Source organism: Crocodylus siamensis, chromosome 8 (genome assembly GCF_052110815.1).
Source record: "Crocodylus siamensis isolate JL-2025a chromosome 8, ASM5211081v1, whole genome shotgun sequence".
Lineage (NCBI taxonomy): Eukaryota > Metazoa > Chordata > Crocodylia > Crocodylidae > Crocodylus > Crocodylus siamensis.
The window spans coordinates 67733843-67756346 of record NC_143402.1 but is presented as its reverse complement, the minus strand read 5'-3'; the positions used below and the strand labels follow the sequence as shown (position 1 = coordinate 67756346).

Sequence of the window (22504 nt, the reverse complement as noted above, 5' to 3'; positions counted from 1 at the left end):
GTCCGGACCAGCGGACTTGAACACGTCCAGCTTCTCCAGAAGTACCCTAACTAACTCCTCGCTAACCCTTGGCCCAGGCGTGTCTCTCTCGGGGCCCGAGGGGGGCCCAGCAGGGAGGTGGCTGAACTGGTCCCTACTTAGGAAGACAGAGGCAAAGAAATCATTAAATATGTTAGCTTTGTCATCTGGCGTGATGACTAAGTTGCCCATCGTGTCCTGCAGGGGCCCCACATTACCCGGGACCCTCTTTTTACCCCCTATGTATTTGAAGAAGGACTTCTTATTGTCCTTAATCCGGGAAGCTAGTCCTATCTCCAACTCTGCCTTGGCCCTCCTGACTGCCCCCCTACATCCTCGGGCGACTATAACATAGTCCTTCTTGGCGATGACCCCATCTCTCCATTGGGTATATGCCTCCCTTTTAGCAAGGAGACATTCCCGGATGCTCTTAGTGAGCCATGGGGGTTTATGTGCCCTCCTGCTCCCTTTGACCCTTGTTGGGATTACCTCCCTTTGGGCATGGAGGATCGTCTCCTTAAGGAGCAACCACTCACCTTCGACATCTGATTCCCTTCCCCTCTGGGTCCTCAGCGCTTCCCCAACTATCCTCCTTAGCTTGTTGAAGTCAGCCCTCCTAAAGTCTAGGGCTGTTGCCTTGCTGCAGCCCTTTGCCACCTTACGCTGGATGGTGAATTCCAGCAAGCGATGATCACTGTCTCCCAGCTGGCCCATCACCCGCAGCCCCCTCACCAGGTCATCACCCGTGGCCAGCACTAGGTCCAACAAGGCGTCTCCCCTGGTGGGACTGTGCACCTCCTGGGTTAGATGGAGGTCCTGCACTCTGGCTAAGAACCGACGTGAGCGATCAGACTTGGCTGACTGCTCCTCCCAGCAGATGTCTCGGAAGTTCAGGTCCCCCATGATGACCACATCCTTAGCCCTCACTGCCTCTGTGAGCTGACCTAAGAATTCCAGGTCGAGCTCTTCTCCCTGGTTGGGAGGTCTATAGTAGACTCCCACCGTTAAGTCTCTCTCCCCTGGACTGCCTTTTACTCTAACCCAGAGCACCTCAGAGTGCCCCCCCTCTACCCCCATGCTAATTAACGAGGAAGTATATTCCTCCTTGATGTAGAGTGCTACTCCTCCACCTTTCCTTCCTATCCTGTCCTTCCTGTATAGCCTATAGCCCTTGACACTCACCGCCCAGTCATGCGATGAGTCCCACCACGTTTCTGTGATCCCTACTATGTCAGGGCTGGTGACAGCTAGGAGGAGGGCGAGTTCCTCCTGCTTCTTCCCCATACTTCGAGCATTCGTGTAGAGGCATTTGAGGCCTTCAGCGGTTGTGCCCACTGACCCCCTAGTCTCAGCAATGCCCCGTCCCCCATCGCTTACCTGTTTCTCCGTTTTGACCATTGGTCTGGGCTCGCTGGCTGTTGCTGGGCCTGGTATCTCATCGTCTCCTCCGCCCTCATCTTCCCCCTCCCCCGACGAGCCTAGTTTAAAGCCCGCCGAAGGAGGTTCACCAACCTGGAAGAGAACACACGCTTACCTTTAGGGGAAAGGTGGAGCCCATCCCATCCCAGCATGTCTCTCATCACGATGTGCCGGTCATGGCTGACTGTTCCTCCCAGCAGATGTGCGGGTAATTAAAATCACCCATGACAACTACATCCCTTGCCTTAAGTGCCTCTGCAAGCTGGCCCAAAAATTCCTGGTCCAGCTCCTCCCCTTGGTTGGGGGGTCTATAGTAGACCCCCACCGTTAGATCCCTCTCCCCATGGCTCCCTTGTATCTTGACCCAGAGCACTTCCGGTTGCCCCTCTGACCCCATTCTGCTGGCAGAGGATATGTACTGCTCCTTGACATAGAGCGCCACACCCCCACCTTTCCTTCCTTCTCTATCCCACCTGTAAAGCCTATAGCCCCTAATGCTAAATGCCCAGTCATGGGATGAATCCCACCATTGATGGCAGAGGACATAGAGCTCTAAAGGAAGGCCGCTTGGAGGACCAAACACTTTTGTAGGTGGATTGTCCATCACTCGAGACCTTTACAAAGTGATCCAAGCTCAATTTAAAATAAATATATGCCCGGGTTGCACCAGACCTGCCAGCATTATGCAAGAGGTCAAAATGATCATAACTGCCCCTCCCAATCTTAGATCCACAAGTTTCTCAGAACAGGCTGGCTGCCTCTAGAAAAGCATGCCAAGTTTATTAGTCACTTCCCCCTGGCCCACCAAGTTCATCACGAAGCCCGATTATATGGATTAAATGTAGGTCTTTTTACTGCTTCTCAGAGCTCCGGACCTCTGGATCTGGTGGTAGAGTCCCGTGGAGGCTTCTGGCATCATGAACAACACAAGCTTATATTTTCTCAAGGACAAAGTCATGTGCCCCTTATGCCTCGAGTTGTTCACGGACCCCGTCACCACAGCCTGCGGGCACAACTTCTGCATGGACTGCCTGCAGAACTACTGGGACCACCAAGCCATGATCGGAGAGAGCCCCTACTGCCCGCAGTGCCAGGAGCCCTTCAGTTCAAGGCCTAGACTCTGCCAAAACATCAACCTGGGAGAAATAGCAAAGCTCGCCCAGGAGGTCCCGGCCATGACCAAGCTTCCCCCAGCGGGTCCCAACAACATCCCCTGTGATTTCTGCTCCTCTAGGAAACTCAAGCCCATCAAGACCTGCCTCCAGTGCACACCCTCCTTGTGCGAGACCCACACCCAGCTACACTACAAAGACAAAGCATACAGAAGCCACCAGCTGCTGGAGCCCATCAGTGACCTGAAAGCCAGGCTGTGCCTCAAGCACCACAAGCTGCAGAAGCAGAACTGCTGGGCAGAGGGCGGCTTCCTTGGTCGCACCCGCCTCCAGGAGGGGCGCAGGGACCACGAGGCAGTCCCCTTGCAGGGGGAGAGAGCCACGAAGGCGGTGAGCAAGACAGTGACCCTTGTGACAGGCTGCAGCCTGGGCTTCCTTATTGCGATTTGCCAGCATAGCTGCAAGGCCATACACACAACTGCCCCATGGCGGCAGGACCCACCAGCCGACAGGAGCAGGTAGCCAGGCCCACACTTCCTACCAGCCACTGTGGCCCATTTAAAAGCTATGCCTATGCAGGGCACAGGGCATGCCTTGCTGGCATGTTGCAGTGGTGGAAATAGTGGGAGCTATAGGTGTACCCCCCTCTGGCAGCCTCCCTGTAACAGGAGCCATCTCCTGGTAGGAGAAGCTAAGGCAGCAATTTTCAACAAGGGTGGTGTGACACCCAGGGGTGCTGCCACATGCTTTGAAGAGTGCCACAAGGTTGAGGAGATAAGCAGATAAGGACAGGCTCAAGCATGTCCCTGCTTGACCAGTCCCCCAACCCTCCTGGCCCCTCGGAAACAAAGTAAGCACTTTAATACATACACATACACTTCTGAAATTGGGTGCCACTCAGTTCACAACAGTTATGGAGGGGTTTCAAGTCCAGTGAGGTTCAGAACCACAGAGCTGAAGCATAGGAAGTCTTCCATGAGGCATAGGAGGTCCTCCACGGGGCCCAAATTAAGCCCCTGGCACTCGCAGACCAGCCAGCTGTAGGCTTGAGGTTAGGCTGACCCAGCACAGATGGGAAGCTGTGTTGGTTCAGGCAGTTCCTTGCTCCACCGGACAACATGGTAAGTCCAGCTGAAAGGTTACATAGAAAACGCCTCTTCCCAGAAGCAGTGCAGAGCACAACGGGGTAAGTGTTTCAGGAATCCCCCAGACTCATTGGCACCACTGCGAATGACCCCAAGTACAGATGTGCCAAAGCCAGCAGTCACCAGGCATCTGTGTAAGTTAGTGCAAAGCCAGTCGCCGCTTATTTTGCCATTACCTTCACTAGTGCACAACGCTGGCTTTTGCACAGACCAAGGGACTTCCCACTGAAATCCTTAGGAAAACTGTGGGCCAGATCATCTGCCATCAATTCTCCCCAGTGGAGCTGCACTGATTTATGCCAGCTGAGGACCTGGAGCATTGATTTCAGCCAGTTAGACTGAGACTTTAGCAAAGGCACAACCTGTACGGATTCAGATCAGAGGCTCTTTCTAGCACGGGTACTTCTGAGGATAAGTGAAGCTAACAACTCAAGAGAGTGGGAAAAAGTTTGTACCTGCCTCAAGAGCAGTTCGTCTAGAAATCCTGCAACAAGCTGAACATCTGGTAATGCAACTGCCAGAGGCAGGACCCACACACAGTACTCTACAGCAGTGGATTTCAACCTGTTTTCAGGTTGAATGGAGATGTGGACCCCTTTGAATTGTAAGCATAGGCATTCACACACTTTGGATTGATCATAGTAATCTTCCAAGGACCACTTAGTAAGCCGACCCCCGTGGGTCCACGGGCCACAGGTTGAAAACCACTGCTCTAGAGGGAGCGATCTCTCTCCCCTCCACCTCTTGGGCAGGCCTAGCCAGTATGCTGTAAGATACTGGGATGCTTCCAGGTCTCAGCAGGATCTCATATTACCTTCTGAAGCATGAGATTTGGGTCCTGTGACCCATCACAGGACAAACAGGCAACTACTTGAAGCAGCTTCCTGCCCATTATTGCCTTCTCTGTAGATATTCTCGGAGGCCAATAGCCAGGTAGCTCCATTCTGCTCCCAAGGCTGGAAGAGAGCAATGGGGAAGAAAGCTAGCTTTCACACATCCATCCTACCTGGAAGAAACGGGTTGTAACTCTAGGGGCCTTGGCTCTGCCCTCTCAGACCTAATCCAGCCTAGTTCCCTTGACAAAGCCACACCAGCTGGGGATCTGGTCTTTCCATGTACGTCAGTCAGTAGTCTGGTACCCCCACGATCCACATACTCCTCTGTTGATGCTATTTAGGCTCACTCAGCCTCTATCTACCTTAATGCTGAAATATTGAATTTCAGAAGCCCGCATCTCATAAGGGAGCAGAGCTGAGAGGTCAGCAGGTGCTTTGCAGCCATCCTGCCCTGGGCTGCCATCTCCTTAAAGCAAAGGAGGTAAAGGGAAAACACAGCCAGGTCAATGGGTTCTTGAGGGCAGGGAACGTCTCACTGGAAGGCCTCAAGCCCATAAGGGGCTCCTGAACAGGATGGGGGGGTATAAAGCCTGGTGTGACCTTATGGTGCTGCAAATTATTGCTATTACTTCACTGCTGTTGTTCACACCTGCATCAGGACCCCTGAGGAAAGCCAGGTTACTACAGGAAACAGCAGTGGCTTTCTGGGTTACCATTGAACCCAGTGCCTCAGGGGGGACCATGCTGCTGGAAGCACTGTTTTTCAGAGGGAACATAGTATAGCCAAAGTCCTGACCCTGGGCAATCATGAAATGAGGTCTTTCATAAGCTCAGATGCATTAAGTCCCATCCCCTAGCTGGATTTCAGCTTTGGCCAATGACATTCACACCACCCACCTATCTACAGTTTCCCATGGCTATAGCCAGCTTCTCTTTTCCAACCAACCTGTTTCGTAATGTTGTCGCATGCTTCTAAGTAGCTGCCCTGGCTGGAGGAACTCCTATATCTGGTCAGAAAATGGGTTTTCCTCCATGAAAAGTTCAGATGGTTTTTGGGCAACAAACAAACCCTGAAATTTGAAATATTTCAGTTCGCAAGTGCTCCTCTGTGATCAATGTCCCTGTTCCTCATTTTGGGCCGGGCTTCCTGGCTGGACTGTGGAGACATCCAGCCAGGTAGCCCAGGGAGATGTCTACCAGGGGAGCACAGTTCAGAAAGAATTAAAACACAACCCAAACTACAATTCCTACTGGGCACTGCAGCCACCTCTTTTGAACAGAGGTATTGCAGCACTCAGACATTACCTTCTTCCACTGAAAGCAAGCAAAACCTTCTGCAAGGAAATTTTTTTTTATATTTTTTTTTGCAACAAAAAGTAAGTTCAGGGCACTGCATTAAGTTGTTTAGTTCCTGTTCAGATATCCACAGCCCTCAAACTGTCAGCTCTCACTAACACAGGTTTGGGAGCATGGTGCAGCAGCGAGCTCAGAGTTTGTGCAGTCACCAATACCAAGGGACACTGCGTGTACATTTGCCATCGCCAAACCATAGATTCACTCTTCCCTTTCCAGGTGGAAACTGAGCAAATACAAGTCAACGTGGAAAACCAGATCATCATGATGGCCTCCGACAATCACAGACACAAGGGGAGGATCATCTACCTCATGGTAAAGCCACTGCTTCCACTCTCAGCTTGACCAAAACTAGTTCCCAAAAGGGTCTGTCTACTAGGGTGGGCCCTGAAGACCCAACAGCCATTCTGATCCATGGGACCCAGAGAAAGGGGGTCTTGGTCATCAGGGGGACTCAATTTGGGCATTTCTCCTAGTAATTAGGCCCACACTAAACCGGGTGCTTTTTCTTTTTTATCTGTTTGCCAACAAGTCATATTCTGATCCCCCACTCTAACGTTTTTGCAGGAGAGTTACCACTCCTTGCAAGCTACGTGGTATCTGGATTTGCCCCAATATGATTTAGTGTTGGGGGGCAGAGTCCTTTTCAGCTGGTTATTGTAGGTTAGTCCTGGATTACTGGCTCAACGAGTCAGAGAGAGGAGGAAAGCACCTTTCTGGAGAGTGCCAGTACTCCCCATCTCAAGTTCATGCACCTCACTAAACTCAGTGACCACAGCCCCTGCATGTCTCCTTCCCTTGTAGAGAGTGGTCAAGAGTGCACGAGATGAGGTGAACCAGACCTTTGCAGAGATTATTAAGGAGCTCAAGATCATGCAGGTGAAGGTGCTGGAGTTTTTGGACAAGGAGGAGAGAGCAGCTCTCGTCCAGATGGGGAACTCCATTCAGCAGAATCAAGTGAAGCTGGCCGACCTCTGGAAGCAGAGCCTCTGGATGACTGGCCTCCTGGAGAATACAAGTGACCAGCAGTTCGTGCAGGTAGGGTTCCTGCCACATGTTCAAGTTAAAGCTGGATAGAAACCAGATACAGAGTTATAACTCATTTTCAAGCACTAACTTCATAGATTTCATAGACATTAGGGCTGGAAGGGACCTCGGGAGATCATCGAGTCCAGCCCCCTGCCCAAAGGGCAGGAAGTCAGCTGGGGTCATAGGATCCCAGCAAGATAAGCATCCAATTTACTCTTGAAGGTGTTCAGTGTAGGTGCTTGAACCACCTCCGGCAGCAGGCTGTTCCAGACCTTGGGGGCTCGGACAGTAAAGAAATTCTTCCTTATGTCCAGCCTGAAACGGTCTTGCAGGAGTTTGTGACCGTTCGACCTCGTCATCCCTTGGGGCACTCTGGTGAACAAACGTTCCCCCAGATCCTGGTGGTCACCCCTGATAAACTTATAGGTGGCCATCAGATCACCCCTGAGCCTGCGCTTTTCCAGGCTAAAGAGTCCCATGGCTCTCAGCCTGTCATCGTAAGATCTGTTTTGCTGACCTCTGATCATGCGCGTGGCTCTCCTCTGGACTCTCTCAAGCTTCTCCACATCCTTTTTGAATTGTGGAGCCCAAAACTGGACACAGTACTCCAGCTGCAGCCTCACCAAGGCCGAGTACAAGGGGAGAATGACGTCCCGGGATTTGCTCGAGAAGCATCTATGGATGCACGCCAGCATTTTGGTCGCTTTACTAGCCGCAGCATCGCATTGGAGGCTCATGTTCATCTTGTGGTCAATGATGACCCCCAAGTCTCTTTCTTCTGTAGTGCTAACCAACGTAGCACTGCCGAGCCTATAAGGATGCTGCAGGTTTTTCCTCCCAAGGTGGAGAACCTGGCATTTTTCGGTGTTAAACACCATCAGGTTCTCGTCTGCCCATTTGCTGAGCTTGTCCAGGTCAGCCTGGATCACCCGCCTATCTTCTGGCGTGGATGCTTTGCCCCAACGTTTGGCGTCATCGGCAAACTTGGCCAGTCCACTCCCGACTCCAATGTCCACATCATTAATGAAGATGTTGAACAGTATGGGTCCCAGGACAGAGCCTTGAGGGACCCCACTGGTTACAGGGCACCACGATGAGTGACTGCCATCAATCACAACCCTCTGGGTCCGACCACAAAGCCAATTTCCCAGCCAGCGGATCGTGGTGGAGCCAAGGCCACAACTGGGCAGTTTGGCCAAGAGGTGATCATGGGATACCAGATCAAAAGCTTTTTTGAAGTCAAGATATATGACATCAATCTCTTCTCCCTTGTCCAGGTGATAGGTCGCCTGGTCATAGAAGGAAGTGAGATTGGTCAAACAAGACCCACCCGCAACAAACCCGTGCTGGCTGTCCCTTAGGATGTTAGCCTGGGCCAGTCCCTCAAGGATGGCCTCCTTAATAAACTTTTCTAAGATCTTCCCCAGGATAGAAGTCAGGCTAATGGGCCTGTAGTTAGCCAGATCCACTCTCCTCCCTTTCTTGAAGATCGGCACCACATTGGCCTTCTTCCAGTCTTCGGGCACTACACCAGAGCGCCAGGAGTTTTCAAAGACCCGTGCCAGGGGCTGGGCTATGACGCTCGCCAGCTCCTTGAGTACCCTGGGGTGCAGGTTGTCAGGGCCGGCTGACTTGAAGGTATCCAGCTTCTCAAGGTGTTCCTTCACGAGGTCAGCATTGATGGAGGGTAGGGGATCCCCATCACCCGGATCCTCCCTGTCCCATAGCAGGCATGGGCATCCCGTGTGACTGATGAAAGACTGATGCAAAGTACCTATTTAATAGGTTGGCTTTTTCCTGGGCGTCAGTTGTCAGTTGCCCCATCTGGTTTAGCAGGGGTCCAACATTGCCCTTGCTTTTCCTCTGGCTCCCCACATACCTGAAAAAGGACTTTTTGTTGTCCTTGATGCCTGAAGCTAGTTGGAGTTCAGTTGCAGCCTTGGCTTTCCTGGTTTGCTCCCTGCAGGACCGGACCAGCGCGGAGTAATCCTCCTTGGAGGTGAATCCCATCCTCCATCCTTTGTAGGCTTTCCTTTTTAGCCACAGTAGGTCCAGTAGGTCTCTGGAGAGCCGGGGGGCTGCTGTGCCTTCTTGTTGCCTTTCCTCCATGTTGGAATAGATTTAGCTTGTGCACTGAGGATCGCGTCCTTGAGAAGCAGCCACTCTTCTTGAACTCCCATCTCCCTGGGGTCACGGTCCCTGAGGGCCTGACCGACAAGCCTCTTGAGCTTGTCAAAGTCAGCTTTTCTGAAGTCAAGGACTTCTGTGTTGCTGACTGACTTGCCAGCTTTACAGCGGATGGTGAAGGTGATCAGCTCGTGGTCGCTGTCACCCAACTTCCCATCGATCACTAGGTCGCCGATTAGGTCGTCCCCCGTAGCCAGTACCAGGTCAAGCAGCGCTTTGCCTCTCGTTGGCCCATAGACCTCTTGGGTCAGGTAGAGGTCATCCACGCATGAGAGAAAGCTTTGCGCCCGCTCAGATTTAGCTGAGTGATCTTCCCACGAGATGTCCGGGTAATTGAAGTCACCCATGACAACCAAGGTCCTGGAGCAAGCGGCCTCAGTCAGTTCCCGGGCGAACTCCTGGTTAAGCTCGGGACTTTGAGTGGGAGGTCTGTAGTAGACTCCCACCGTTGTGTCCCCTGTGCCGAATTCCCCACGAATTTTTACCCAGAGGGTCTCTAGCTGTCCATGCCGGTCGCCAACATCAGCTTGCAAGGACATGTAGCTTTCCTTCACATAGAGAGCTACACCCCCGCCCCTTTTGTCAACACGATCCCTCCTGTACAGGGTATAGCCCTCTATACCCGTGGTCCAGTCATGGGTGGAGTCCCACCAGGTCTCCGTTATCCCAATGACATCATATTTCTTTGCACTGAGCAGGAGGATGAGCTCGTCCTGCTTGTTGCCCAGGCTCCTGGCATTAGTGTACAGGCAGGCAAGTGTGCCCTTGGGGGCTCTTGCCTTGCCCAGATTGTGCCAGGGCTGGGGCAGGGGTGAGCTCCCTTAAGTGCCCCCTTAAGTGCCTTGGTCCGCTGGCTTTGCAAGGGCCATTCAGCGGGCCAGCAGGGGCAGTAGTCCCCCCATCCCCCAGCGGGCTTAGTTTAAAGCCCGGTGGAGCAGGTCAGCCAGCCTGGCTGAGAAGAGCCTCCTCCCCAGGGGAGAGAGGTGGAGGCCATCTCTTCCCAGCAGCTCGCTGCCTCTCTCTCCAAAGAGCGGGCTGTGGTCATGGAAGCCAAAGCCTTCCCGATAACACCAGCGCCACAGTCTCTAGTTCACCGCGTGGATCCTCCTCTCCCTCCTCAGCCCATAGCCCGAGACTGGGAGGATCGAGGAAAACACCACCTGAGCTCCCAGACCCCTAAGCCCCGCTCCCAGCTCCCTGTAGCGCCTCACAACCCGGCTGGGGGGCTCCGAGCCGTGTCATTGGTGCCCACATGAATAAGGAGCATGGGATAGTGGTCCGTGGGCCGGAGGAGCTGCGGGATCCTCTCCGCAATGTCTCGGATGCGGGCCCCCGGGAAGCAGCAGACTTCCCGGGCTAAGGGGTCGGGGCAGCAGATTGCCCCCTCAGTGCCTGCAGGATGGAGTCTCCCACAACAAACACCTTACGCTTTGTCTTGGGGAGAGCGGGGCCAGTAGCTGCGGTCGAGCCTGGGTTGCCTGCGGGAGCTGGCGACTGCGTGGGCTCTGCCGGGGCTGCAAGAGGTGCGAACCTGTTGCTAAGCTCCGGCGGGGCAGGGGCCTTGGTGCGGCGGGCCTTGGGGCCCTTGACCACCTTGGTCCATGCCCCTGACTGGGCAGAGCGGGAGGTCCCAGAGTCCTCCTTAGTCGTGGGGGGAGACGGAGCTCTCCCCTGCGGCTCCCGGGGGAGAAGGGCCTGGCAGTAGGAGTCTGTCTCCTGCTCGCAGTCCCTGATGGCACGCAGTCTCTGGACTGTGGCCTGGAGCTCCTCCAGCTGGCGCGCCAGAGACCCCAGCAGGGAGCAGACCCCGAAAGGGGAGGGGGCCATGCTCCCGGGCCCCAGAGCCTGAAAAAGGGACAGGCAGCCCCCGCAGCCGAGAGCCAGGGGCTCCGTCCGCGTGGAGCCCAGGACCCTGGGCTCCGTCTGGGCGGCCGTCTCTGAGGTGCCCAGTGGGGGGGCCGCAGAGCCCGAGGGGACCCTCGGGGTGCGGCGCGTGCCCATCCGTGTCATGCCTCTGGTAGGCTGGCTACGGCTTGATAGCTGGTTGGCTCTTTTTATAGCTGGAAAGTCATTTTCAAACTGAGCGATAATTAGTTTGCACCTGTGGTCTATCTACATTTATTATGCATTTAACCAAATCAACTGTTCAATAATCACTTTGCGCTTGTAGCCAGTCTTACTTTGCATGTGTGGCTGGTCTAAATTCATTGCACAGTTAGCCAGTTAATTGCGTAATATGCAACATGTAGCAAGGGCCCATGCCTCCACAGCCATCTGCGCTTTTTGGAATGGTCTATTCAACTTCCAGGAGGGGTCTGCCCTGAACCGGACATCTAGAGCAGGAGTGACCAAGATATTGCCTGTGGGCCAGACAAGTTGGACACCACTGGTCTGTACCACCAGCCATTGTCATAGGTTAAACTCCTCCTCATGCAGATGCAGATTGCTGTTTTGGGTCCACGTCTGTTAGGCTCAGCATGCTCTGAACCCTTGGAGTCCAAACCCAAGCACTTCCCTGGGTTGGAATATCTAAGCTCACTCTTAGGGTGCTGACCCGAGGTCTAATTGCCTGGCTCATGGAGCTCATACTCCCCCCTTCCAGGGTCCCCAAAGAATTGAAACCTGTGCTCTCTGAGCTCCACACTGGACCAATTTGATGCTTCCAGGGCACATAGTAGGTGTGAGCCTACACACCTACCAGCCTTTACATCACCTTTTGAAAACACCATTGCTCTTTACTTAGCAGCACAAGAGTTGTGTGGATTAGATAAAAGCACTAACCTCAGCGTGTCTTTCCCCACAACTCAAGAGCATTCTTTGGGCTGAGCACAGGGTCCTCTGGACTTGTCTAGAATTACCTTATGTCTGACCTCTGTTTTTCCTGAAGCTAAACTATCCTGCCCTGCCTCTATTGTGAAAGCGCACTCATTTCTGCCCCTCTTCAGTAAGCTTCCTGTGACAACTTTCAAATCTTTTCTTGGGAGTCCCTTCCCACCCCCCCCATCTCTCCCTTGTTACCTGTGGGCCACCTCTATAATTGAATTCATCCCAATGAACCAGCCCCATAGCTAGCAACCAACAGCCCCTCAATGCAGTGAGCAGAACTAGGCCAGCTTCCAAACCGGAAGGCTTTCCATTTGTATTTGAAGAACCTTGCGGTTTTCAATAAATCTGTCTGGAAAGAAATGAGACTCACTCCCCAAATCAAGTCTAAACAACCTTCCTTTGTGAGACATCCATTCTGCCCTAATTGCAACAGCCCCAATTGCAACAGACTGCAGTTCCTGGATTGCATGCTTGTTTCTGGCAGGAAGCCTATGCTGAAAAAAATAAGTAAACACTGCAGCAAAATGCAGAGAGTCAGTTTAGAGAATTGGCTTTGAGGTAGATGGAGAAGAAGCCTGTCCTGGCTCTTAGGAGATAGCAACATTTGGCATCATCTCAAACATACAAGTACCATAAAGTCCACCCTCTGCAGAGGACCATTAAAGTCAAAGTCAGTGTAATTTAAGCAACGGTTAGGCTTCCCCAGCCTCCTCGTTGCACACAGGAGAAGTCAGCCACCTGCCAACACCCCGGCTCGCACTGTTCAAATACCGTGCCACATTCTTTTGCATATAACATTGCAGGAGTTTCCAATCCCCTTTCATAGCTTTCCTAGGAACTAGAGTGCCTTGAGTATGCAGCAACAACGGCCTCTCAAATATCTAGATATATTTAAACCTCAGATGTCGTTTCACAACCATAACTTCGACCTTCTCTCCCCATACAAGCACACGGCTGCTCTTTCCTCCGTGCTGAATCCCGAGAGCTGGAGAAACGTATTATGGGCCAGATTCTGACACAGGAACGCAGACTTTGTAGTTCCCACCTCCGCAAGAAGCACCGCCTCACCGTGGAGTACGCTGTCATTTAGTAGGAGGACATCAGAATCTGGCCCAGTGGCATCAACAGTGAATGGCAATAGCTCCCCAAATGGTCTCTGCCTCACAGGAATTCCCAAAACTGAAGCAGCTGGGAGCCTGCCCAGAGCCAGTGGTCAGCCTGAAGTGTGAGGAGTCCTCGAGTTTCACGGGCGTCAAGCAGATGCTGAGTGATCTGAAGGCCCAGCTAGCAGTGGTTGCTCTCCACTTTGTCGATAAAATCCTTAAGACAGGTGAGTGAGCTGCTTTTGCTGAGAGTGTTTTTACCCCCAAAGGGCCTTCCTGAGCTGCAGCCCCAGGTCCCAGCTCCTCTGGAAGTACTGGGAAGACAGGACAGTGCTGGCATTGGTAGGTACTTTTTTTAGCAACTGAAATGGGGAATGCCATCGAGGATGCTATCACCAGGTTTTCAGTGGGTAGTTGTCTTCTGCCATTGACTGCAGAGGACGTCTCCATTCTGGAGGAGCCCCCATGTCCTCCCCCGAGCCCCTCCTTCCTTGCAGAACAGCTAAGACCAGCTGGTCTCAGTTACATAAATGTCTCCCTCGGTGCTGCTCTGTATTTGGGAATTCAGTCCTGGCCAGGAACATGCATGCAGAAACGGGGCATGAATGGAAAGCAAGGCAGTTAAGCTAACATTTTTGAACCCCGTGTAGAACATTTTGCTTTGATAATTAGACAAAATTCAAGATGGAAGGAGAGATTCTGGGGCCTCCTCTCCAATTCCAGTCCACACATTTGTTTGACAGCTCACCCACCCTCGTTTTCCAGAAGCTGAATGAACAGCTTCTGTGTCTTTCATTTTACAGGCATCACCATGCAGCCCTATGAGGTGATACCACCCAATATGGACAGGAAGACCCTCCTGAAGTGTAGGTCCTGGCTACATTTCTTGGCTTTCTTTTCTCCAGTCTCTGTGCCCTGATTTCAGGGAAAGGTCTAGTCCAGGGGTAGGCACGGGTGCCAGAGTGTGGCACTCAAAGGCATTTTGCTTGGCATGCATCTTGGGGCAGGTAGCAGGGAAGGGGCCAGGGCTGCGCTGCCACAAGGATCGGGCCCCTCGTGGTTCCCCTGCCATGCGGCCTTGGCACAGAAACATCTTACAAATTGAGGTTGCAGGTGTTTTTAGCTCTATGCCTATAAACATTGCCAACCCTGGTCTAGTCTAACTGGTGGAGATGGCAAGGTCCTTGATGGAAGGAACTCAGCAAGCTGAAATCGTCAAAGCCCCGGGAAGGACAGAAGAGCATGAGGAATGTGTTTTACTGCTAAGGGAATGGGAGGCGGGAAGAGCAGCACGTACCACCCTGCCCAAGGTGAACCCTAGAGGAGCCTAGTAGGCAGACTCCATGAGTAGCACTAAAGGTTTCCCTCTGCACAAACACAATGCTGAATGCTGTGCAAATCATCGCTGGCCCAGGGAGCTCGCAGCGTAAACACACAGTCCCAACGATGCAGCCAGTGAGGGGAGGGTTGCAATTACCTTACCTTTGGGTTGAACTGGACGTCAAGTGACGCACGGTCAAGGGGCAGCGGATCAGGCCCTACGAAGAGAGGCTGAAGGGCCTGAACTTATTCAGCCTCCACAAGAGAAGGCTGAGAAGAGATCCGGTAGCCTTTTACAAACTCACCAGAGGGGGCCAGCGGAAATTGGGGGAGGCTCTGTTCCCTCGGGCACTACCCGGGGTTGCTAGGAATAACGGCCACAAATTGGGAGAGAGAGAGGGTTCAGGCTGGACATCAGGAGACATTACTTCGCAGTTCGGGCTGCCAGGCTCTGGAACGGGCTCCCAAGTGAGGTGGTGCTTGCTCCTACCTTGGGGGTCTTCAAGAGGAGGCTGGATAGATATTTGGCTGGGGTGACATGATCCTGGTGCCCGTTCCTGCTGGAGGCAGGGGTCAGACTTGATGATCTGCTTAGGTCCCTTCTGAACCTAAGCACTATGAAACTATGACTGAGAGCTTCCAACCTCAAGTACATCACTGAGCCTCAGGTTTATTCATTGTACAGCGGGGACCACAACTACAGAGAAAGGACATGAGACCGCTTTAGTAAGTGTCTGTAAAGAGCCCAGGAACTCAGATAAACACTATATACGTTCTAGGTGTTATTAAATGCTAGCTTGGGTATCTGGCAGGGGAGAGGCTACACATGTGAACATTTTCATGTGCATCAGGGGTTTGATAGTGGTAGAAATCATGCTGTGCTGTTCAGTCTTAACAGGGCATCTCTAGCAGGCTAACTACACATAATACCTGCCTGTCTGTATCTAGAGTCCTTATGGGAAAATCCACTGATCCCCTTGGAAGATAGGTCTCCTGTGGAGAAGGTAACTAACAATCACATAGCCCATCTACCAAACACTTTGCTACCAGGCACCTTGGCAGCTATTTCACACTTTAACAACAACCCCCCCTACACACGCACACACCTCCTGCCCTACCCTTCCCCCCAACTTCCCCCCTGGGCCCCAAATTGTACTAGGGACCAAACCAACCCCAAGACAAAAGAAGGTACAAGCCCCATCTCTCAGTCTCATTAGCATTGTAGCAACGACTCTCGCTGCCTGTCTGAAGCAGCAGGTAGCTTGCAGAGCTATTTACCAGCAGTGCCAAGTGTAAATTAACTTCTCAATAAAGTAAAGGCTACCTCTTTAACAACAGTAAGCTACAGGTGAGGTGCTTTAGGATACAAAGGATGCAGCCAGGTCTAGTTCAGCCCCAAAAGTTTTGGGAAGAGAGTTTTCCAGAAACATAAAGACAAGTTTATGAGTTGCTTTTCAAATCCCAATAGAAGATTATCCATGTGTTTTGGAACCCAAATGCTGCCCCGTTCCCAAACACCTTCAGACTGAAGTCAGTCTCAAGCTGCCTGTGAACCCATGAAGCTGATGACTGGCTGTGCCAAAAGAAAGGCAAAATACTTACATACACTACGTATTAGTAAGGGCACATGCATTACATTTCCAAGCTTTCCCTCGTCAAGATCTACAAGCAGAGATAGTGTTGCGTTGGTAAGAAATCATGAGACGCTTGTACATGTTATGTTGTGTTAAAAGCGGGCCTCATCTTAAAATAGGTCTGCAACATTTAAGAGACTAATTATTTCAATTAAATTCTATTACTTGTGCCTGTAATAAAAAACAGCCCAACCACTTGATCTGTGGGCATCATAATTTAACAGAATAATTATTTCATTTTGAACCTACAGTGGTAAACTGCCTGACGAACTCAATGCTGGTTTTAGGCTTATATAAAAAAAATGTCGCCTTCTGGATTCAGAACCAAGGAAATCAGTCCCTTTTTTTGAACTGGCTAGAAGTCTGAAATTGCAAGACAAGACTGTTGTTGACCTATTTGTCAAGGATGTTATGGTCTTAACTGGCCTCAACAGGGCATACCATATCTTAAAAAGAGATGCTAATGAAAAAAAGCAATGATTTAAGGAAGTCTGGCTGGCAAGCCAGAAAGAATTTAGTTAGTTTTAAAACCAAATTACTTTTCTCTATTTGAAACTCAGTCAAAAAGGAAATGGTTGTCCTATATATCAGAATTGGGGTTTTTTGGATAGGGAAGAGACATGCATGTACACACATCCCCACACCCTCCTTCCCTTGTATTTTCTGTAACCTAAACCTTGCAGCACCTTACTGGAAAATAAAGTGAACTAGAGTTATTTGTGAGTGACCGGGTTCAATGGAAAAAGTTAGCAAGCAGCACAATAGTGATAATCATGGCATGAGAGGGACTGCATCCGGCTTTGTACTTAACTGATAATACTTAACCTTAAATGACTGCAGTGGAAGATGACTGCCATTTCCATCTGGCCGCTGATTTTTAATCACCCAAAACTTCCTGAAACTTTCACTTTTCAGATTAGCGTTCTTCTCCAGTCCTCCTCCCCTCCTTCAAGATTTGGAGTACAAATGGGGGGGGGGGGGAGGGAGAAAATACTTATTTTAAATTCTCTTACAGCCTTTTTTTTTTTTTTTGAGCAATGCTACAACCAGCCTAGCTGAGGATGGAAACTGAGATTTGAATGGCTGGTGTCCTCAGAGAGAAGTTCCTTTGAGCGCTTCAGTGAAAATTGGCTTGATTTTGACCCCAAATTATCATGTCTAGCATGCACCTATGCCTTATAGATGGAGTAGCTAAGCTGCTGATGGATCAGCTTATACCTGCACTCCATAATTTCAGCTGGAATGGGACCAGCCCCAGAGTGCAGCTCAGGAAAGTGAGCCTTATGCAGGTGCAGCTAACCTAGTAAAGCAGCAACCACCATGCTGAAGGTGTGCAAGCTTTAACCAGTGGCTGGCAGCTGCTTCAAGTTTGCAGGCGAGAACTCTGCTGGGATTCACTTTAAGGCTCCTGCAGTCTTGGAGAAGGGCCATCCTGGACACCTGCTGAGCTGTACAGCAGGCAGGCTTCCTCCTGCAGATGGCCCGAAATACCTGGGACAAGCTTCCTAGTGGCGGTTACCCAAATAGCTTCAGGTTACACATATGGAACTGACATCTGTAACAAGGCACTATCATGCCATTGGAAGGCGTTTCTTCCACACACTCCCCGCTCCACCCTATTGTTTCCCTTTTCATTAAAAGCCAAGAAGACTTTCAGAAGTAGATGCCTCCTTGCACATGCTAAATTCTAGCTACGTAATCATGGGTCATTTCTCAAATGCAGTATGACACCATACACTTGGCACAGCCCTGGATGCATGAGCGGCCTTCTCAACTATGAAGGGTTTGACCTACACAGCATAATACATTATGGGTACAACCCAAGAGCAGCAATAATCCTCAGGGGTGATGGTAGATTTACAGTATTGTCTAGGACCCCACTGTACTTGAAACAAAGATGACTTCCTCCAACCCAGTAAGAGACCACAGATGGGCACAGACAGACTGAGGAGCACAAGGAAGGGGAGACAATACGGTACAATTCATTCAAGTGGCATTTCACAGAGTTCCTCATCCTTCACTTGGGACTAAACCGGCTGTCTCCTGGGCTCCTCCCTTCGCCACTCAACCTCCTTGGGTTCATGTTTCCCTTTGCGTGCCCTGACCCACATCTCCTCCTTCCTCTTGCAGACTATTGCAACCTGAACTTTGACCCCAACACCGTCAGCGAAGAGCTGCTGTTGTTCAAGGAGACCCACTCAGTGCTGAACATCGGCATCATGCTGGAGTCCTCCTCCATGCCCTGCCAAGGGTTCAACCACTGGCCACAGGTCTTGTGCACCCCGAGTTTGTGCGGAGGCTGCCACTACTGGGAGGTTGAGGTCTCAGATTCGTGGCTCTGCTTGGGAGCCACCTACAGTTATGCGCACAGGACCGGGAAGAACTACATCTACTTGATAGGCAGGAACAGCACCTCATGGTGCTTGGAGTGGGACTCGCTCAAATTCTCCGTCTGGCACAACAACATCCAGACGGTGGTGAAGGGCAGCTATTACCAAACTGTCGGGATCTTCCTAGACTATGCTGCTGGCTCCCTGACTTTCTATGGGGTCACCAACACCGTGAACCTCATCTATCACTTCCTGACCACGTTCACAGAACCACTGTACCCCGCTGCCATGGTGAGTGGCGGAGGTTCGCTTTTCCTGAGGCAGCACCCAAAGTAGGAGCAGACTTGCTGCCTGGATCTCACGGGGGCTCTTGGTTGCCAATAAAATTTGTTTCTACCTGATTGCTGGCCAAGCTGGGTTTTTAATTCATGACTACAGCATTAATGGTGTTTACACTCGATTCTCCCCTGGGAGAACGGGATCCGCCACTCAGGGGTGGGGAGGAAGGGGTCTTCCACCTGTTCAATCTGGCTTCCTGCGTCGTCTCTGCCTGGTGTCCTTTTCAGCTTTGTCATACAAGACTAGGCGGCAGGCCTTCTAGCATTCTCTTCCCACATTAAGCAAATCATTTAACCTTGCTACGCTTCTCTCCCCCTTCCTCCTCTCCACTGGCTTCACATGGACATGAAGAGCCCTAATAACAGACCAAGATAGTACTAAGTGCTATCCACACAAGGCAGCCATGCTAAAATGGGCCACGCTGTTGAGAATCAAGGCTCTCCTGTGGTCCAGCCCAGATTTTTCCCTTCTTGTTGTTCCTGGCTGTGCTCCCTTTTTACAAACCTGAAGTCCCCCTATCCTTTGGGGACTGTGTCCCATTCCAGATGCTCTGCTCTTTGCTGAATGTGCCAAGCAACCTTCAAATCTAGCTTGGCTCTTCATGGAGAGTCCCTGGTTCTGGGCTTGAACTGCTCGCCCACTCCTCCCTGACAGGCAGAAGCTTCCACTCAACCTGGTCGGATGCTTTCTTTAGCACCAGAAATAGATGAGCAAGGGCTTGCATGGGCTCAACAGACCAAGGAAAGTTGCAAATAAATCGATCACAGGAACATTTTCCCTGAAGAATCTAGTTGGTTTCCCCCTACAGTCTCAGCAAGAAGTCCATTTTAGGCACTAAAATTAGGCAAATGTATTTTTGTAGTTAGATTCGGCAAGACACAAACACGCACAGTCCCCCACACGCCCTTATCATTCATAACATCTGAAGTAGTCACCTGTTTCCCATGAAAGCTCATACCTCTCCAAACCAGTTATTGTCTCAAGATGCCACCCTGCCCTGCCTACACCCTTATCAGTAAGCACAATTTGACCTGGTTTACAACACAGCAGTATGATAAAAGGCAATGGCTCAGCTTGCTCCTTATTAGAAACCTCAAGAGAAATGGAGGCACCACCTGCATGTCATTTTTTTCCCCATCCACAAAGAGCTGGCAGCTTCCCATAGTTACAGTCCAGTGATCCCACTAACTTGAGCAAGTATTTCAACAACGTAACCAAGTGTAATATGCCAGAGCCTCTTTGGACTCATCTGAAGGTCTCTGTTCTCAGACTAATATTCAACTGGCCCCTGCAGTGGCTGGATTACTTTTACAGGAGACCCGTGTCAACACCACCTCTTAACAGGCCCTTTCAAGTTAACCTAAGATCTCATGACCATTAATTGCTCTTTTGTTGCCTGCCGTTGCAGGCAGTTTGCTTCGGATGACAGCCCTGGCTGCCTCCCAGTGACACTGTGGCTGCATCCCAGAACAGCCATTTTTAAAAGAGTAGGTGCAGTTTTATCATGGGTATAAAGCATTTGGGGGAGAGGGGGGGCATGTTTTCTCATTTCTGTCTGTGCCTGTGCTACTACTACCTGACCATTTTTTACCTTGCACTTAGAAGCCGAGCAACGTGTGGGCTGCTCAGAGCCTGGCTGGGAATGCTAGGCACTGCCGGAAACCAGGATGGGATTCAGTAAAAGGTCTTCTCAGTTCCTACCCAAGAGCTGCCCTAAGGCAGGCTATATATTGCTGTGGCTTCGTAAATCGGCACTGCTGACTCCTGGCCATTCACTGAGGCTCACTATTCAGCAACATTCAGGTCTACACTGCACCCCAGCTCTCAGGACTGCTGCGAAGAAGTCCCTGCACTTTAAAGCCAGAAGTGAAGCAGAGATGTTTTGGAAATATCCCTGGCCACTGCTCTAGAGGGAACACGGGATGTCCCCAGGAAGGGTGGAAGGGGCTTAGTTTTTGGTGGCTGCCTCAAGAAGGCCATGGAGGTGGTCTGGACATGCTCTGCAGTCAGGCTGTTATCGCGACGTTCATGAAAAGACCATGCACACACACACATTTCCGGTCTTCCTGTTTGCAGAGAGAACCTGAAACACAGCCAACATGTTGCTAAGTATTCAGACTGCAACCAAAGGACCCAAGCCACGTAAACCAGACTCTTGCTTTCTTATTTCTTGGCATAGGTGCTGCTAGAGGACAGCCTCCCTTTAACATGGCATCTGCAGATCCCTCATAGTGCCATTGCATGTCCTGCTCCTCAGCAACTGAGCCTGGGATATATGTGCATCCCTTGTATCCAGCAAAGAACCATAAAAAGTAAGACTCCATAAAAAAGGGAACTCTGGAGGTCTAGTCTAGTCCCTTGCCTGAGGCAGGATCCAAACTATCCCAAGCAAATCCTTGTCTGACCTGTTACTACAACTACACGGACACTCCGCCCATATGGTGCCCTAGTCTGCCACTGGTACAGTAGAGGGACAACGGTGGCCAATGCCCTGCTGCTGCAAGGGTTGTTAAAATATGCATGCTAGAACTTGAAATATGGAAAGCCTCCTTTTCCACCTGCCTGCCCCCACCCATCCCCATATTCTTGCCCTGGAGACTGCATTTCAGTGGTAGGTGGAGCAATACTTGCACCTATCCCAATGATGCTCAACCAAGGTTTTGTAGCACCCCCAGGCTGCCATAAGATCCTTCTAAGAGTGCCATGTCTACACATGATTCACAAGATAAACTCAGAGATTTCAGATTGGAATTTGTAGTGTCAAAAAAGATATGCTACCCTGTTGTCATCGTTCCAACAGAATTGTTCTATTCTTTTTCCATAGTCAAAAAAAGCAGGGACAGCTGGAGCTGGCATTTTCCGAGGGGTGCCTTCAGCCTACAGAGATTGAGAATGGCCAGTCTACCCTATTTGTAAACTGATGTGGCATTTGAAGGCTAAGGCAATTCAATGTCTTTCATTTGAAGTGTCATTGTCACCGCCCCTTCACCCTCTAAACGAAGTCCCAGCAGTGTTTCATCTCACGCAGCAAATGGAATCCCAAAGATTTTCCTTATCTGCGTGCCTGGAACCAGTTCAGCTCATCTTTTTTTAAAAAAAAAAAAATTATAATAGTAATAATAATAAGATCTGTGAGCAGTGATTTGATCCCACTCAATTCTGAAGAACAGGTTCCCTCCTAAACCAAAAGCCCATCCTAAATGAGGTTCCTTTAAACCCAATGACACTGGGCTTAAACAGCTACCCCAAGCAAGAGGCCATAAACAGCTGCAGCTCAGTGCATGCAATAATTACCCAGATCACAGCCATCTACTCATGCACAAATGATGGTTGACAAGTAATAACTCAGTACGCTGCAGACGCACAACTCCATTTTTAAAAAATTAGCTTCAGGCCAGCCTTTGCAGCATGGTCCAGTGGTTAGAAAATAAGAATCCGAACACCCGGGCTCTATTCTTAGCTCTGTCAGTGACTCCCTGGAGACTACAAACAAGTCAGACTGTTGCGTGCAATGGGTATCCAGCCCAGAGAAGCCCTGCGCGACTCCATTAGGGTCTCCAGTGTTTGCAGAGCTCAGGACAGGTAGGCACTAGAGGAGCAGATTGTTATAAAGATCATTTTCCAGAAGAGGAGGTTGGTTCCCCCCCTCATCCTAGAAGCTGACTGTTCTACCCTACAGTAAACCCCACAGTCCTTCTCAGCTTGCACCAACCACCTTGCATGTTTATACAATATGTTTGGTGGATGGGCAAAAATAAGCTCTCGTTACACATGTGGTTTGGGGCAGAGCCAAGGTAAGCCTGGCCGGGCAAAGCTGACATGCTGCATGCTTTATAATGTAATATAGCAACTT

At 50.8% G+C, this 22504-nt stretch overlaps 1 protein-coding gene across 1 annotated transcript; it reads left to right on the top strand.

Annotated features, from left to right (window-relative positions):
• Window positions 1–2354: 2354 nt before the first annotated feature.
• LOC149858947 (E3 ubiquitin/ISG15 ligase TRIM25-like) lies at window positions 2355–18648 on the top strand. Its single transcript, XM_090061220.1, has 6 exons — window positions 2355–2939; window positions 6103–6198; window positions 6688–6921; window positions 13093–13255; window positions 13832–13894; window positions 18113–18648. Exons 1-6 carry the CDS (start codon window positions 2355–2357, stop codon window positions 18646–18648), a joined length of 1677 nt encoding a protein of 558 aa, XP_089917346.1.
• The last annotated feature ends 3856 nt before the right edge of the window (window positions 18649–22504 follow it).